Genomic DNA, 17,227 nt, shown 5'->3' on the forward strand with positions numbered 1-17,227 from the left:
TTAACTGATTAGTTGCTATATTTATAGCGCCATATCTAGCTCAAGATTCTGATTCATTATTTGTATTCAATTATATCAGTTAACTTCTCAGCAGTAAAAGCTTACTAGCAAGACGTCTGCCTTCGCCTAGCCATGGTTCTCCCCAGGTGTTTTTATCTTCTTACACAAATGTGAATAGATCTAGGCCTATATGGGGCTTTACACGCGAGTACTCAAGTCAGCGATTAGAGTCTACAAACATTCACGGATCGTACTAATATTTACCTTGAAATTCAAATTTTGACTACAGCCGTATGTCGTCTACCCATTCGCTCATAGTCGGTATAAGTTGTTTAATTTTATTTATTTTTAATTAGCTAGCGAAAAAACAATGTAGACTCTAGTTGTCACAAAGCCAGATGCGTCGATCGCTGCCAGCGCCAGAGATAGCTAGCTGGCCGGCTGGCGCCGGGTGGTGGTAAAAGCACTGGCTGCCGCTGGCACCCTTGCCACGCACGCACACACAGCGCTTGCCGACCAAAAAAACACGCGACCCGGCGGCCTGGTTGGCCCCCAGTTATGGCGTCGCCTTAAGAGGGCGCACTTCCATGAACAGTTACTTGAATCGGTCTATATACAAAGGGAGTGAAGAAGACAGTAATGAAGATTTTAGTAAATCAGTAATAATCATTGGCTTTTGTCATAATTATTGTACCGTGATTTATCCAGACTGCGTATAACATGTATGCTGAAGAGTAAATTTATCTGATGTCATTATTAACAAGACAAGCCGTTTCCCTGTTATCTTTCCCTATGGACAAGCCTAACACTCCCAAATCGTCCTGCATCTGAAGTGGTTTTTAAAAAACAAAAGACAAAAGCCACACGCCCTGAGTTACTGCGCCCGTTTAAGACAGCCATTGCAATGACCAACAAAGCATTATAATGGTGGAATGTTTTCATTGCAACTAAAGTAGACCAGCGTCATCCGGGAACCGTTATGAAAGCACTCAGAAAAAGAAAGCGAAGCAATATCGGATCGGGTTTGTCGATGGTTATAGTAACTTATTTGGAATCATTGATTGTTAATAGGCAATATTGAGAGGCGACCACAAAAGATGGAACCTCACACCAAAACCCATGATCGTTACAAGGTGGATTATATCTCCAGTTTTATTCCGCGTTTTGACCATTAGCTCCTCAGGGCCTGTTCGTCGACATCTACAACGACCGACTGTACTGGACCGACGCCGGAAACGACGTTGTGGAGACGTCTAATCTGGACGGCTCAAACCGGACCACACTGGTCGATACCGGCGCGGACCAACCTCGCGGCATCGTTGTCTCCATAATACACGGGTATCTACTATTAGTAATAGATCATGGAGTTTAGTAATTCCGTTTCAAACAGAACATACACACCCACCCATCCACACTATAACATGACATAATTATACACACGCATAATTTTCCTGTGTAAGTATTCTATGCTCAACAAAAGCTACCATCGCACGCGCCTAAGTATAAGAAGTACGAAGTCCTTTTCTACTATACTGAAGAAGTGTTTTCTATTCAACAGATCGAGGGTGACTCCGGTTACATACCCGTAACACCAAATCTCTTGTGATTAAGGGGTATTGTGATGGATTGGTCAACACGTAGTTAATGCTTACGATAGGAGACCAACAACAGATCTACTAGTACTACGATATCACACAATTTTGATCGGATCGAGTAATGTACCAGTACCATCTTATCCGACGTACCAAGGCGACATTACCCTAAAGATTCAAACAATTGATTTGTTTCCATTTTTATCTTTTATTTTGTATCTATTTGTTTATTCATTTATTCATTCATTGTTTTCTCTTTTCCAATAGACTAGTCTTCTGGACCGACTGGGGCACCGCAGCGAAAGTCGAGCGCGCCAATATCGACGGGTCAAATCGCACCGCTATCGTGTCGGAGGGTCTCGGGTGGCCTAACGGGGTGGCGCTGGACAAGAATGGTATGCTCTCAAGCTCCCTTTCTTCCCGTTTTTTTTTCCTCGACCCTTCTTGCTCTCTTCCAGACAAAATAAGTTCATATATACACGTCACATACATGCATACATACATACATACAAATACATTATGTAGGCCTATGATACGTAATAGATTATCATTTATTATACCAAGAGTTTGTGCGATCTATATGGAGTCTGCGTTTCGCCCTTCAGATGAAATAATATGGGGTGGATAGGCCTACTGTATGTTGGAAAGCCCAAAAGCTGTGATCAGCGCTACAGCTTGATCATACCACAAAGTTTTCTAGCAAGTTTGCATTCACGAGTCGTTTTCCTATTAATCATATCGAAGTTTCCTTTATAAGAAGCAGATTTAGAGAATCGTGTAAGTTTTTCCAATTGGTGACCCCAATTTCAAAGGCAGAAAGACGAGATAAGTGCTAACCATAGCAACGCCTTCACGATGTATGATGTATGGGCAATTGGAAAACTGGTAAACACAATAAAATTGTTGAGTAGTGTGCCTCTAGGGTCCACATAGTATTTTGTGATTTCGTAGCACATGTCAAAAGGATGGCACAGTTTTGGTTGAGGTGGATGGGTTCCACCTTTTATTTGGACCACTTTATTTTTTGGCTATGTTTCTATCTTGGCTCAATTTGTATCAAATATACTTTGAATACTTCTTAGAATGTAAGCTGTTTCATATTCCATATTCGATAAATGGTATATTTGATGAAAATTGGTTTTGAAATGGCAGAGATATCCAAATAAAACAGAGTGGTCCTCACAAAAAACTAGTTACTGCCCACCTCAGCCAAAACTATATCATCCCTTTAATATAAGTTTCCTCGTCTCATTTTTTCTCAAATCACGAAGAGGATCGTCTGTATTATAATGACGCTATGATGGACGTGGTGATGTCGGTCTCACTTGATGGGAGCAACCCGACCCAGCACATTCACACCGCTGAGGGCGTGAACATCCACCCATTCGGACTCGCCCTCTACGGGCCAAACAACGACATCTACTTCACCGACACGAACTACGATATGATAATCGCCCTGAACGTGTCGGCGGGAGTTTTTGACTTCATTGCCCGGTCGCTCTTCACTAATCCAAGTGATCTGTTCATAAATCAAGGTATAAGCATTACCACCTCCCTTCCTTCTTTCTTTCTTTCTTCATTTCTTCTTTTTCTAGTATGTCTAGACACACAAGTACCTAAATACATTCATAATGAAATCACATTCTTAAAAGTCGGGAGAATTTGTAAGTTGAAGACAACAATACATTGTATCTGTATCGACAACATTTGACTGTCAAAGCATCAGCTTAACTGAAGATGGCGCTCTTGTAAGCTGGCTCTGATTCTATTTCGTGCAGACGATTGTATAAAGCTTTGACGTAACTGACCCCAGTTGGTGTGATCACACCGATGTTGCTTAGTCCCATAAACAAGCCATGTGGAACCATAATCAGGTCTAATTTTTATACCTGGAGGTTTACGTCTGTTTTTCTGCAGCCCGTCTGGAGGGGACGTGTGGAGGAGGGAACGAACTGTGTCTGAACGGGGTTTGTATGGACTCGAATGGGACCAACATCTGTAGCTGTTTTCCGGGCTACACAGGGCCGACGTGCAATCAAGGTATACTTTTCAATTGCTTTTGAAGAAAAAAAAAAGAAACTTGACTCAAAAGAAAGACAACCTAAGCGAAAAACAAAACTAAACAAGGCAAACCCTAGCTGCTAGTGACAAAAATATAATATACACAGCTAATCGGATAGACACTCGAGAAATGCCTTGTCATCTTTATGAGTGTGTCGATGTGGGAATGTGCAGGGAGATCCTCGCCGGAGGGTATGTGTGTGAGACATAAAAGTCTAAAAATCAGATCAGTTTACATCTTCTGTGACGCAATCTTCACCCACATTACACCTTTTCTGCATTTAAGACCTGTCTCCCTAATCTCGATATCAACTTGCGTAGTTCACTTCTCGGCACCATTTTGTTAAAGCTGTCGGCCCTAACATGTTGTCAGTCTCTGTGACAATTTCAGTAAAATCCTTCGTTTTGATTGTCTGAGAAGCCATGGTCACTGACTGTTACTATGGTGATTGTCAAAGACTGAAAACTTCTTGTCAGGGCTGACAACTTTCATGAAACGGTGCCCTGGTTGTACAGATGATCGTTGTAATAATATGATTGTTCCCAGTTTACTTTCTTACGGAATGTGAGTAGGACTTAGGGTTCGGAAGTTACCGACACAATGAAATCAACTATAGTCCGACCGTAGGTGATAAGAGCAGCTTGTTGTGATCCCTAAAATTTAGTGCACACTTTTTAAACCAATGCGCTCTAAATTGCCGCGTGCCAAGTTAGCAAACTGAACACCCAAAGTGCTATTAAAACTCGATAATTTGATTTATCGCCACCGGAGATTATAGTTGTCTGTTTCAATGTAATATATTTATTTATTGTTTCATCATTTCCGTCCCTTATATGTTTGTTATGACATGACTTATTCGTGTATGGTAATGACAACGTTCTATCTGACATACGGCTTCGTCAACGCCGAAGCAATTGGTGTGTTGCGCGTGTCGTTGACGAAAAGTTACGACATACACAAGCTCCCGGTACAGAGCTATTATGGAAACTGATATCCATTAGTTGCCACTAGTCATCCGCGTTATCTCATTCTTGAGACAACGCTTTGTTGTCTGTGAAAGTGAATGCACAATGTATACTCTGTTTGGTTTTATCTTTAACAGAGGTAGACGAGTGTGCGTCTTCCCCTTGCTTCTTGGGTACATGTGTCGATGTCATCAACGGATTCGAGTGTTTGTGTCCACCTAGTCACAGCGGCTTCAACTGCTCGGAAGGTATGGAGAACTCTAGTCTCACACGCATAGAATGTAGCATTACCGTCTCATTATACAGTACCACAAATTGTAACAGGCCAAAGATGGCTTGTCATACAGTACTGGCGATGTGAATCCCCTCGCTGCTCTTTTTGAAATCAAAATTCAATTCATCATATGCTGAAAGCAAGGAAAATCTGGAGTTATTCAAGATCATCATAATTAATGTAATCAGTTGTCGGTCATCCATCTGAAAAAGATTTCATACTGGATGAAATTTTCAGATACCATGTGTCATAACCACAAAAAAAAAAAAAAATTAAAAATCGCAAGTGGTGTGTGTAGTATCATCGTACCGCTGTTATGACGTAGCTCGTGATGTATAAAGTATCCTTGCCGTAACAACCTGTTTAGTACGTTACGCCTACACTGCGGTTTTGATGTTAAATATGGAAAGAGTAAAAATATGCAATATTCATAGTGTAGTTGGAAATATTAACATGTTAATGATTATTTAGCATCGTTGTTTTGCCACTGTCGTTGACTTGCAGAGGTAGATCATTGCGAGGAGTATTCACCGTGTCAAAATGGCGCCACCTGTATCGATGGCATATTCGACTACGACTGCGCATGCGCGTTCGGTTTTACGGGCAAGAATTGTCAAACAAGTAAGTACAAAGGTCGACGCGCATTTAAGTTGTGCCTTTGACTTGACGAGAGGTATGTATTGCATTGCTTTGAACGGGAGGATAAGAATTGCAGCTTGCCTCGTTTAATGTGGTCTTCGCATCATTTCAGTCATTGCGGATTTGAAATTAAGATTCTCTTTATTTTTCTTCTTTTTTTAACCTTTAGTCTAGTTTTTGTTTATCATTTCGTTTTCCTTTGTTTTGCTTTGTTTTGTTTTTAGTTTTAAAAGTCCACTAAGTCAGTGGACTTTCAGAATTTAACCAGTGGAGAATGTATCGTTTGATCTATGGTGGGAAAAGAGGTAATACGATGTAAACATCATCGTTAAAATGGGGTCATCCCACGAGACTGACACCCACGAATCATAAGGCCAACATTCGATATAGGGGGAAAACAGGTCCATGAGTCATACAGCCCATAACATTACACCACGGGCTTAATATGTCGGTCTCGTGGGCCTTTTCTTTTTTTTCCAAAGAAGTCGAACTCGTTGGCCACTGTTCGTGTAGTGTCGAACCGATGGGCCTTATTTGCCTAGTGACAAGCTCAAGGGCTGCATTACTCATGCTTCTTGCCGGATTTTCAATCTGGCCACTGCATCTTGATTAATGTTTTTTCTTGTGATAATTATTACCGGTAATGCATTCTCCTTTCTCTCTCTGCCATGCATTGGTACAGATATAGACGACTGTGTTGATCATCCGTGCGTCAATGGCGACTGCGTTGATGGTATTGGTAACTACACATGCCAGTGTCACTCGGGATACAGCGGTCAAGTTTGCGATGTTGGTAGGTCTACTCTACTATTTTGTATGTATGTGTGTGTGTGTGTTTGTGTGTGTGTGTGCGTGTAGCGTGTGTGTGTGTGTGTGCGTGTGTGATATTTTTGTTTGCTTTCTACATGAGGATGGCATGCTAGTGGCTTTTCTAAGAAGGTGCTCACCTTGTACCTCCTTGGTTTTTCTCGTCAGCGTATTGTAAGTGTATACTCACGCACACACACAGAAACATACACGCATATATATATATATATATATATATATATACATATACATTTAAGATGTGTAAATTGCATCGTGATGTGTCGTGGGTTTTGACAGTTACACTATAGTGTAAATACGACATTTCATTCATACTACAATGAATGTGCATGCGTTGGACATTAATCGTAAGTCTACTCATGGTTTTAGTTACTCGAGTACAAGGGTCATGAATTGTTCCATTACAGATATCGACGAGTGCACACCCAACCCGTGTTTGAATGACGGATACTGCGTGGACCTACCAGGCTCGTTCATGTGCGTTTGCCACCGCGGCTTCTCTGGGGCTACCTGCGGAACGAGTATGTTGCAATTAGTTTCCTCTTCTTCTCTCCATTCTGCTCTATTATCATACTGTTGCGTCATTCGTCTGATAATCAAAATTAATCATCGGCGCTCCTGTCCGGAAAGCGTCTTGATCTGGATTGATAATTTAAATGTAATAATTTTTAGGATTATAAGTAAATTTTGGAAGGTTGACTCCATTGTGGCTGACTCATGGAATTCTGTGAAAGGCAGTCATTGTGAGCGGGAACGAAACTTTTGGTAATGTTAACTCCCCGCCCTTCCTAAATCCAGATGGACATATTATTTACATTGATACTCAGAAACAACAACAATATCAACAGGCGACACAAAAGAATTTAAGACAATAGATTCGGACTTGACAAAGAACTGCATCTAATTTTCATTTTCTATCCCCCACTACCCTGGGCACATTGTAATCATTTAGATCAGCATGGTAATTAATTTCCTTGATCGTGGAGTAATCATTACAATTCTTATAAAGTTCATTTTCTTTTACGTAGTGAGAGAGGAAATGGCAATTACCATCAAGGCAAATAAAGGCAAATCCAGACGGATATAACATTGATACTTGGAAGCAACTACAATACCAACAGGCGACACAAAAGAATTTCAGACAATAGATTCGGACTTGCAAAAGAAATGAATCTACTTTTTCCCTCAATCCCCACTGTCCAGTGCGCATTCTAATCATTGAGATAGCATGGTAATTCATTTCCTTGATCGTAGAGTAAATATTACTGTGCTTTAGAATTTCAGTGTTTGTTTGGTTGTTTTTTTTTTTTAAGCGGTGCGAGGGTAAATGCCAATTAGCATTGACAACTCCATATCTAGAGACCACACCGTCAGTGAAAAGTGAGCCTATTATGTTCATAACTTACACATGATTAAACTTGTTTGTTCAATTTGCTTCCATCGCAGCCTTTAATTGTGTCAGTTATGCTTTCAGCACCCCCCCCCCCCCCGCCTGCGTTTTTTTTAAAGACGGCACAGATTGGGGCATGGCGCGTATTAAACCTATGGGAAACACGTTGGGTTAGGGTTTATTAGGGTTAGGGTTAGGGTTAGGGTTTGATGGTTAGGGTTAGAGCTAGGGTTAGGGTTAGGGTTCGGGTTAGGGTCCCCAATCTGTGCCGTCTAAAAAAAAAACACGTCCCCGCCTCCCTTCCTCCCTCCCCATTTCGCTCTCACCACGTTGATTGTACCCAGTTCATTGTCTAGTGTTCTGGTCTTTGCGACTGTACAGATATGGACGAATGCGGGAGTAACCCCTGTGTTAATGGAGGAACGTGTGTGGACGGAGTGAACAAGTACATGTGTAACTGCATGAATGGGTACACCGGGGACAACTGCGAACTGGGTGAGTTCGTTGGTAATACATGTATCTCCACTTTATGCCATTTCAGCCCCTCCGCCACAGAAACCTGTAAAATTATTGATAATATAAATCTCTTTTTAGTGTAAGTGACGTTGCAAAAAAAAAAAAAAAAAAAAAAAAAAAAAAAAAAAAAACCAACAGTTGATGCATACCTCAATGAAATAAATAATTGATACTCAATGCAATAGAAATTAAATAAGATGAGTTAAAAAAAGGTCAACTTGTCAGTAGAAGACAGAAGAGTGCAATAGTAAGGAGCGGAAATGTATAATAAAAAGGATTTAAAGAGCGAGTGAAGGAAAGTAATGTAAATAAAAGGAAATGAGTCCGTTGAATGCTGGTCATTCACAATCAGGACAGTGGAGGAACCCACATTGGTTTGCAGCATTCTGAAGACCTTTTAAAGCCTTTTTCTTCGATAATATTGTAATGTTCCTTCTGTTCCTGGGACAGACTTTCAGGTGGCTTTGGATGCCTAGGGATCTGTTTACAAGATTAATAGCAATGAGATGAGTAATATATAAATAGCTGCAAATGTATCTCGTTGAACAGGTGAAGACAACGATCACAATTTATCATCTCATCGTTAGTAACAACTAAATTATAATGTATCGCGTTCAGGACACACACACACACACACGTCAATCATAGTGCCTATTATCATTTGATCACATCAATGTTCATCATAAATTTATACTGCACTTCTATTTTGGCGCCATAGATATCGACGAGTGCGCAAGCAACCCCTGCTCCAATGGAGCGACGTGTACGCACAGCGTCGACTCCTACACGTGCGCATGTGCACCCGGATACACTGGCAACAACTGCCAAGTTGGTAAGACATGCTATAGCGTTGATCCTATAGCGTTGCTCCTACAGGTCGAACACGTACACACTGTATAATGTTAATACCAATGTACCAGAAATGCAGCACAGTTAAAGAGTGGTGTTATGTTGTGTATATAGCATGTAAGTCTTTATCGCAGTAATGATAGCAGTGATTATTAGGTATTAGTATACAGTTTTTACAATTTTGCCCCCGCGATGTTAGAATAATTATTGTGAGGGTCTAAGTGGCAATTTAATGGTGTGAAATTCAAACGACATGAGGTAAAATTTATCATCAACACTGCTTTCTCAAGTCATCGTAAGATGCTGTTTTCTGTATAGTCAGATAATAAATAATATTAAAAAATCGTCATTTTCATGTCGTTCCTGCATATAGTATAATATTCAACTATTATTGTTTATTATTATATTCCTGAAAAAAAAAAAAAGAGTTTCTGGGGATCCAGTACTTGTAACAATTGGTTATACTATTACACTCACCATTCAGAATGTTGTAATGAAGTCTCATGCACTTCTTACTTTCAGGTGAGAATTTTTCAAGTAGGTGAAATAAAGATGCAAGAAAATGAATTAAATCATTAAACTTTCCTCTCCATTTCGTCGCTTTCTTGCAATAGACATAAACGAGTGTGAGTCGAACCCCTGCGCAAATGGCGGCTACTGTGTGAACTTGCTCAACCAGTACGAGTGTGTGTGCAAAGCGGGCACTTCTGGAACAAACTGCGAGGAAGGTATGAACGTCATAGAGCTCGGTGACGGAAGATATCTGTATGATATAAAATTTGTTTCACATAAAGAGAACAACATTCCTGGGGACGATAAAGAGTTCCATATAATCATTAGAAAGGAAAGGTACTCTCATTAGTTCAATCGGAAAGAAGGCATGTTTCAAGACATTTTTTTGTAGAACTACAAAAGATTATTGATGACTCAGACTGATGAAATTATTGACTATTGATTATGTACAGGAGCGATGTGCTCCGTAAAGCTTAGTGCAGATCGACTACTTGAAACACATTAAAATAATTATTAACGTTGTTACAAATTGTGCCTTTTGGCTGGTGTGAGATGCAATCAGCATTATATGTTGTTGGCATGATATTATAGAGTAATGGCGCTTTATCATATTATACTGTCTATTGGTTCAAAATTATTGTCATAATCTCAAACGATTAGAGGTAGAACTTAATTTTACAAGAAGCATCGTTTGTCACGACGTTCTGTGAACGTTCGACACTTTGTGAATTGTAAATTATTGATCATGATGCTGTGGATTTGTTAAAATATCGGTGATCAACGTTTATCAATTGTTTTTATTGTGCTTTACATTACCGCATGATGCGTCAAATGTTTGTTCCCAATAGATGTTAACGAGTGCGCCAGTAACCCGTGCAGAAATGGGGGAACGTGTAATGAAGGTGACCGTTCGTACACCTGTACGTGTCCGAGCGGATATGAAGGGATGAACTGTGAAGCAAGTAAGTAAATTACCATATACCCAAGACGTTGTGCCGACGTACCATGCTGTGGACAGTTTACCAGTATCGCCTTTTTAATATGTTACCATCACAATAACTGTTTGTGTGATCTTATCTTCCATTGAACGGTTACTTTAACCCTAACTTACCGGGGAGGGGGGGGGGGGGCATAATGCCCCCCCCCCCCCCCCAATGAATTCCGCGACCATTCCGGCTCGCAAATTTTTTTGACCGCGCCGTTCGCTGACTTTTTAATTTCAAGTCTTGCGCAACTTTTGAGACCAAATTTGACGCGCCCGGGCATACCGTTCCGAAGTCACGCCCCTTCAAAAAACTTTCGTCAACCCCAAAATTGCTCAAAAACGTGATTTTGTGTACAAAGTCAATACAAATTGTGTTTTTTTTTTTCAATTAATTCATATAAGGATTCATATTTTTAATTCTAATGGCTGAAATCAATTTAGTTTAGTATAATTATGCTTCAAAAAATGTGTGTGACAAATTCTGCTGAAAAAACAACAAAAACAAAAGTTCGAAAAAACAAGGAAATACATAAAGAATTAATAAAACAATAAAAAACATTAGAAATTAATTTTGATACTAAATTTTTTTACGCACAAATGTTCGGAATGTCACTAGGTATATTTACACCAAAAATCAGCATTCCATAAGCTTTTATAAGCCAATTACAGACGAAAATGAGTTTTTGTGCATATATTTGCATAATTAATTGATTTAAAATGTAAAATGCAAAGTTTTTGAAAATTTAACTTAACAGTCTTGTAGATTACATCCTGTTTTATGTTCATGCAAAATTTTGCGGCGATCGCGTGATCAACGGCCGAGATCTGAAGGGGGGGGGGGGCATAATGCCCCCCCCCCCCACGGAATTCAAGCTCGCTAAATATCTCAGGGAAGTTAGGGTTAAGTATAGGGTTATGTATTTTTTCATCTACCAGGGAAAGAGGATATACTTCTATTGTTTGTTAATTCGCAAGGACCCTATTAAAATGTTTGGATTTTAATTTTTTTTTCACAATAATTACAATAAAGTTAAAAACATAATGAAAAAGATTGGGAATAGTTCCTTTGCATGACTCGGATATTGTACGGTATGTTTTGCTTGAACAATAATAAATTGTCTTCCCACTCATCTGGGCAGACACCAACGAATGTTCCAGTCAACCCTGTGGACGAAATGGACAGTGTCAGGATCAGCAGGGCAGCTATAAATGCACCTGCAACTCAGGCTATTATGGAACAAACTGCGAAATGGGTAAGTTTGAAATGGCTTTATCGGAATTTAGTAGAACAGACCCAACGTACCGAATGGCGCTCGTGTAAACTAGACAGGAATCATGTTGATGACCGTTTCAAACTGCATCATGAAAGAAAAACAATAACAGTTGTTCTGTGACATCGAATATGGCAAATTCTTGTTTCGTTATATTATTGCTATATAATTACCCAAAGTCACGTGAAGGTAACTCCCCATATTCACCCATAACTCTAAGGCATCAAACAAAAAAGAAACCAGTTGTATTCTGCATCTACAAAATGTTAAACCGTACGATTTCAATAAGGATATCTAATTCACCTCAATTACAAGACGTTTTTTTTTTTCTTTCAAACATTAAAAAAAAAAAGAGAAAGCACAATAGATAGCCCTTAATCTTCTAAACGGAAGTATCAAATGAAGTTCGTGGAATTCTCACATTTCGCATATATTAACAGTTGCGATATGAATGATATGATTTGTTTTCATAGAAAGAGACGAGTGTTTCAGTTCTCCCTGTGGCAATAACGGAGTCTGCCAGGATGGAGATAACTCATACTTATGCTACTGTCTAACGGGCTACAGCGGGATAAATTGCCAAATCAGTAAGTAAGAATTTTTCTCTTTTGAACTTCATTATATATATATATATATATATATATATATATATATATATATATATATATATATATATATATATATATTATTGTCATATTGATGATGACAACAATTGTCGTTATTGTCAATATTATATTTTTTTTTCTCATTATTGACATTATCATTGCTATCTCACAGCCATCATACACAATAACTGTTATTTAGGAGGCCCAAAAGTAAGGGAGCACTCGCGGGATATTGTTGGAGCTATCTTTCCGTTATGCAGGCGCCATACTGTCCCGAAATCGAGCAAAGATGGACACACGATAAAGTTAATATTCAAATTCGGCTTTGATCGTATGAACTTCGGACTATTCGGGGGGGGGGGGGGCATTTTAAAGACATCGTATGACCACGCGGAGTTACCCAGGCTGTTAATAAAAAGATCGCACCTACTTTTGCTTTTGACAGGCTTTTAACCGAGTTCGGGGCTAACTTAGTCCAGATACTGGACGATTTTTATCATCCGCAGTCCCCACACACTCGGCACCCACCTAATGCGCCCAACCGCTGATTGCGACACTCCACCAATTGGTACAGGAGGGGTGAATTGTGTAATACAGTGTACATACAGACACCATCAACGTACGTCCGTACACACGCGGGCACACTACGAATACAGTCCAGGAAGTGTATTCAGGAGGGGTGAATTGTGTAATACAGTGTACATACAGACACCATCAACGTACGTCCGTACACACGCGGGCACACTACGAATACAGTCCAGGAAGTGGACTAGGGCTAACTACGAGCGAAATTGAAAATTCCATATTTTGTCTGGCTATCTTGTGTCTACTTCGGGATAGGGTGACGCCAGCAGTTTATCAGGGCCCTGTTTCATAAAGCTGTTCGTAAAGCTACGAACAACTTAAGAATGACTGGTGATTAGTTCTGATGTGTGCTATACTTATCAAAATTTCCATAATTCAGTACAAGAACTGATCACCAGTCGTTCTTAAGTCGTTCGTAACTTTACGAAGAGCTTTATGAAACATCCCCCAGATTGAGCACCTGATGGGAAAAAAAAACGGCTACACGAAGATTTTGATTTTGCCACAGCTCACGAAGTTGCTGCTGGAGCCTGAGAAACTCCACCGGCGGTCATAGATTTGATGGCTCGCGAATGGCTCACGATGGCTCACGAATGACCCTATGTTTATACAATTAGATTCGAATTTGAACATTTCCCTGATCATATTGTGTCCTCTTTGCTCAATTTCGGGGCGGCGTGACACCTCATACCTGCACACGAATTTTCGGCAGCTGCTAGCATTCCCTTTGTTGTGATGAATGCTTGTCTGGATTTCATTAACCAATGTATACCGCATCCTATGTGATTTACATGATTTCCCGGCAGGATCGACTTGCGCCAGGCCCGTGGACATCCCCGATGGTGTCGTACTCGACTCCGACCTCGACACCTTCTACTACGGCGACGCGGTTAAGCTCTCTTGCCCAGATAGCGACAGGTCAACTTTCTGGATGTGTGTGGATAATAATGACTGGAGGCGATATGACGACCTCGTGTGCCCGCCGCAGAGACACATTCAAGGTTAGCCATTAAGAATAACGTGTTGGCCCGCAAAGATTAGCCTAGTCTGTTTGAAATGTACGTGTTCATGATTATTGATGAACGTGAACTGTTTTGTGCCTGTTTATGTAATGCAAACAAGAGTAAGATATGATATATGTGATCATAAAGATTATGCTTTCTTGCGCAAGACCAAGAGAGGCTTGTCATCAGACATTATTCAAGTTGACTTGAATAAACAGAGCAAACAGACTGGCATGAATGAATAATTTGATTTGCTGGTCAATATTGGAGACGCGAGCTTAATGACAACATCACTCCATCTAAATTTGAATGCCAAAAGTAAATGTTTTGGGAAGATCCTGTTAAACCTTTGAATTGGCTTACTTATTTTGGATTCAGCACCGTAACGTAATAGTAACATTTCGTATGTTCTCTCTTTACTAGCAACATTTCTAGTCGGAATTTAGTCAAATTTGCTATGCATTCATATCATGGGGGGGGGGGGGAGAAACCGCCACCAATCGTTTTTTTTTTTTTTTTTTTTTTTGAACAGCGCCCTCGGTTTCTTGGCTTCTGTAGAGAAAAGTGAATTTTATGTGGTCTAAGCATGCGTGTGAGTTACGCGGCAAAAAAGTAGTTTTGTATCAGATTTCCAACGAAATTGTCTACTATTCTTTGTACATGATGATACTATTTTTTCACAATCGGGAATAATCATGGGGTAGTCTATCACTTAAAATATAAAATATAGCGTGTTGGTTTTGCCCTTATGCTAACATTCTCTTGGAATTCTCTGCAAGATAAAGTGGTTTAAACAACAAACAGGGGATATGGGTTTCCGCTTGATCCAGTAAAGTAGGGCATTTGTTAGCTGTAGATCACTGTAAGTAGACAATTTCTGCTTGTGTTAAAAAAAAACCAACAACATACATGTTGCGGCGACGATACTGTGCCATCTTTACTCTGTAATGTTTTGATGACAGGAAGCAAATCATTTCCTGTATGTTTTCAGTGTAAATATCCAACAAAGTGTGCTTTATTGTGTTGAAGAGATAAGAATAGAGTATTCGCTAATAAGTACAGTGCCTTCCAGGAGTGCCTCTTCTAATTCTTTTCATGCACAGCTACCTGCATGCCTTTACACAGCATATTTGGAATACTTCTGTACTCGATTTTCAATGCGTGTGTGCAAATAAACGGGAATCTATCCTATAGGCAAGCTGGAAAACATGCGTTTGAGCGCATGCTTTTAAATGTGGCGAAAAAGCAAAATCAAAATGATCTAATTCTACTTTTCAAGTGAACCTTTTAAGTGGCATGCGTGGTTTAAATGTGTATGTCATGAGATTCTTGTAGAATATCTGATATTGTGTAAAATTCATCAAAAACACAATGTGGATACACAACCATTGAATGCTTAGATTTTTTTTTTTATAAAAAAAAGCAACGAAATCCTGTTCCAGATGCAACTGTACCCAGACTTCGTGCTAATATCAATGTTCCGATGACTCTGGAATCCATTTTAATGGTCTTTCAAGTAAAATACCTCCAAATCTTCTCTGATTTCCAGATGCAACTGCGAGCACGAGTGTGGCGGTGCTGTTTGGGATCATCATACTCGTCATAATAATTATATGCCTTGGGATGTACATGTAAGTTGATGTCAAGTAAATCTTGAAATCTGATTACTCGTAACCTACACCACCGTCACCGGTTGTTCCGAGTTTAAATCAACACCTCAAATTGTTTTATTTACAATTATGCAATTGTCATAATGACGGACGAATATTTACCCTCCAGATAAAGACTTTCCAATTATCGAAAAAAAAAGAGAAATCGGTATGGTTCATGCTATTCCTCTAGCAAATGGTTGTCTAGACAGCGATTATTATTGTTGGATTGCAGCGGTATCGATCGCTTCTGCAGTATATCAGGAATTTTGTGCAATTTGTGTATTCTAGGAATCAGATTATCAAATATATAGTCGGATGATACCAGAAAATCCTAACTGGCTGGCAAGTTGTTGTAGACGTGCGCCTGGGATAAGATTTCCGCGAATCAATATCCGGTCTAGTTCGATCACCAGCTATACGTGGAAACTGAACATAGTTCCTGCGAACGTCCTTCACAGTTTGTAACCAAAAAACAAAAAACAAAACAAAACAAACCAAAAATATTCGGGAGAAATAGACCTTGACCCATGTACACATTTTCGGAGTCTAGAGGTAGTCACGTCTGATCCCGGTTTCATTTTGTTGTGCAGGCTTCATCGACGACGGAACGCGAGGAAGGCGGCGGCGGAGGCCGGGGTTGTTCACATGCAACGAGAACAGGTATACCGTTCTTGCTAACATTCACGGTCGTTGTTGTAGTCATTGCTGTAGTTCCTGTGGTTTTTGCTGTTGTGGTGGTGACAATGATATCCAACTGAAATTCACAAGGGAAACTGCACACACAGCTGTTTGGTTCCATATACTTGTTACCCCCCCCCCCCCAAAAAAAAAAGAAAGGAATTCAAAACTTACGTGTACATGTATATAAAACATTAAAATATTATTAAACTTGCTTTGATAGCTTTAATAAATCCATTGGTAGTCAATCATATAAAAGATAGGTTTATAGGCACTGTTGTTCTTCATCAAGCCCGAATTTGCCTGCGATCATTTTGAAATTCTTTCTTTTACTCCTTTTTACGTTCTCGTAGGTGAGCTTCGGGGATAGTGGTATGGTCAATCCTACTTATGCTCCGGCCCCACCTCTCCCTGAGAAGGCTCCACCCACTGACGCAGAACTGTCGGCCATTGGTCCTCCGACTTTCGATTCGTCATACGTCACGACGCGGGATGACGTGCCCCTGCATGAATATGATTTCTCTGAAGCTTGATTGGTTAGCATAATCACATTGGACCCGTGAATAAAAGAGGCGGGGCCCTTTAGATACCCCGGGGTCGTCCCATAAGACCGACACCCATGAGTCATACAAGCATACAGCCCACGAGTCCTACAGCCCAAAAGTTCGACACTAGGCAAATAAAGCCCATTACCCATGAGACCGACACTAGGTAAAAGCAGCCCACGAGTTCGACAGATATATAACACGGAGTTAAATGGGTCGGCCTCGTGGGCCTTGTTTGCTTTTATTGTCGAAGTCATGGGATGTATGACTTGTGGGC

At 40.1% G+C, this 17,227-nt stretch overlaps 1 protein-coding gene across 1 annotated transcript in view; it reads left to right on the forward strand.

The window, feature by feature from the left end:
* The window catches only part of LOC140237096 (uncharacterized), a 32,226-nt gene extending 15,029 nt beyond the window's left edge, over positions 1–17,197 (forward strand). The window contains exons 4-21 of the mRNA XM_072317034.1: positions 1,176–1,338; positions 1,860–1,987; positions 2,864–3,127; positions 3,510–3,632; positions 4,757–4,867; positions 5,398–5,514; positions 6,215–6,325; positions 6,765–6,878; positions 8,129–8,242; positions 8,982–9,095; positions 9,727–9,840; positions 10,474–10,587; positions 11,750–11,863; positions 12,355–12,468; positions 13,878–14,072; positions 15,625–15,706; positions 16,318–16,387; positions 16,759–17,197. Coding sequence (XP_072173135.1) covers positions 1,176–1,338; positions 1,860–1,987; positions 2,864–3,127; positions 3,510–3,632; positions 4,757–4,867; positions 5,398–5,514; positions 6,215–6,325; positions 6,765–6,878; positions 8,129–8,242; positions 8,982–9,095; positions 9,727–9,840; positions 10,474–10,587; positions 11,750–11,863; positions 12,355–12,468; positions 13,878–14,072; positions 15,625–15,706; positions 16,318–16,387; positions 16,759–16,938 — 2,342 coding nt within the window. The 3' untranslated portion in view covers positions 16,939–17,197. The remainder of the gene's footprint in view (positions 1–1,175; positions 1,339–1,859; positions 1,988–2,863; positions 3,128–3,509; positions 3,633–4,756; positions 4,868–5,397; positions 5,515–6,214; positions 6,326–6,764; positions 6,879–8,128; positions 8,243–8,981; positions 9,096–9,726; positions 9,841–10,473; positions 10,588–11,749; positions 11,864–12,354; positions 12,469–13,877; positions 14,073–15,624; positions 15,707–16,317; positions 16,388–16,758) is intronic.
* The last annotated feature ends 30 nt before the right edge of the window (positions 17,198–17,227 follow it).

The sequence above is a fragment of the Diadema setosum genome, chromosome 13, assembly GCF_964275005.1.
Source record: "Diadema setosum chromosome 13, eeDiaSeto1, whole genome shotgun sequence".
Taxonomy (NCBI): domain Eukaryota; kingdom Metazoa; phylum Echinodermata; class Echinoidea; order Diadematoida; family Diadematidae; genus Diadema; species Diadema setosum.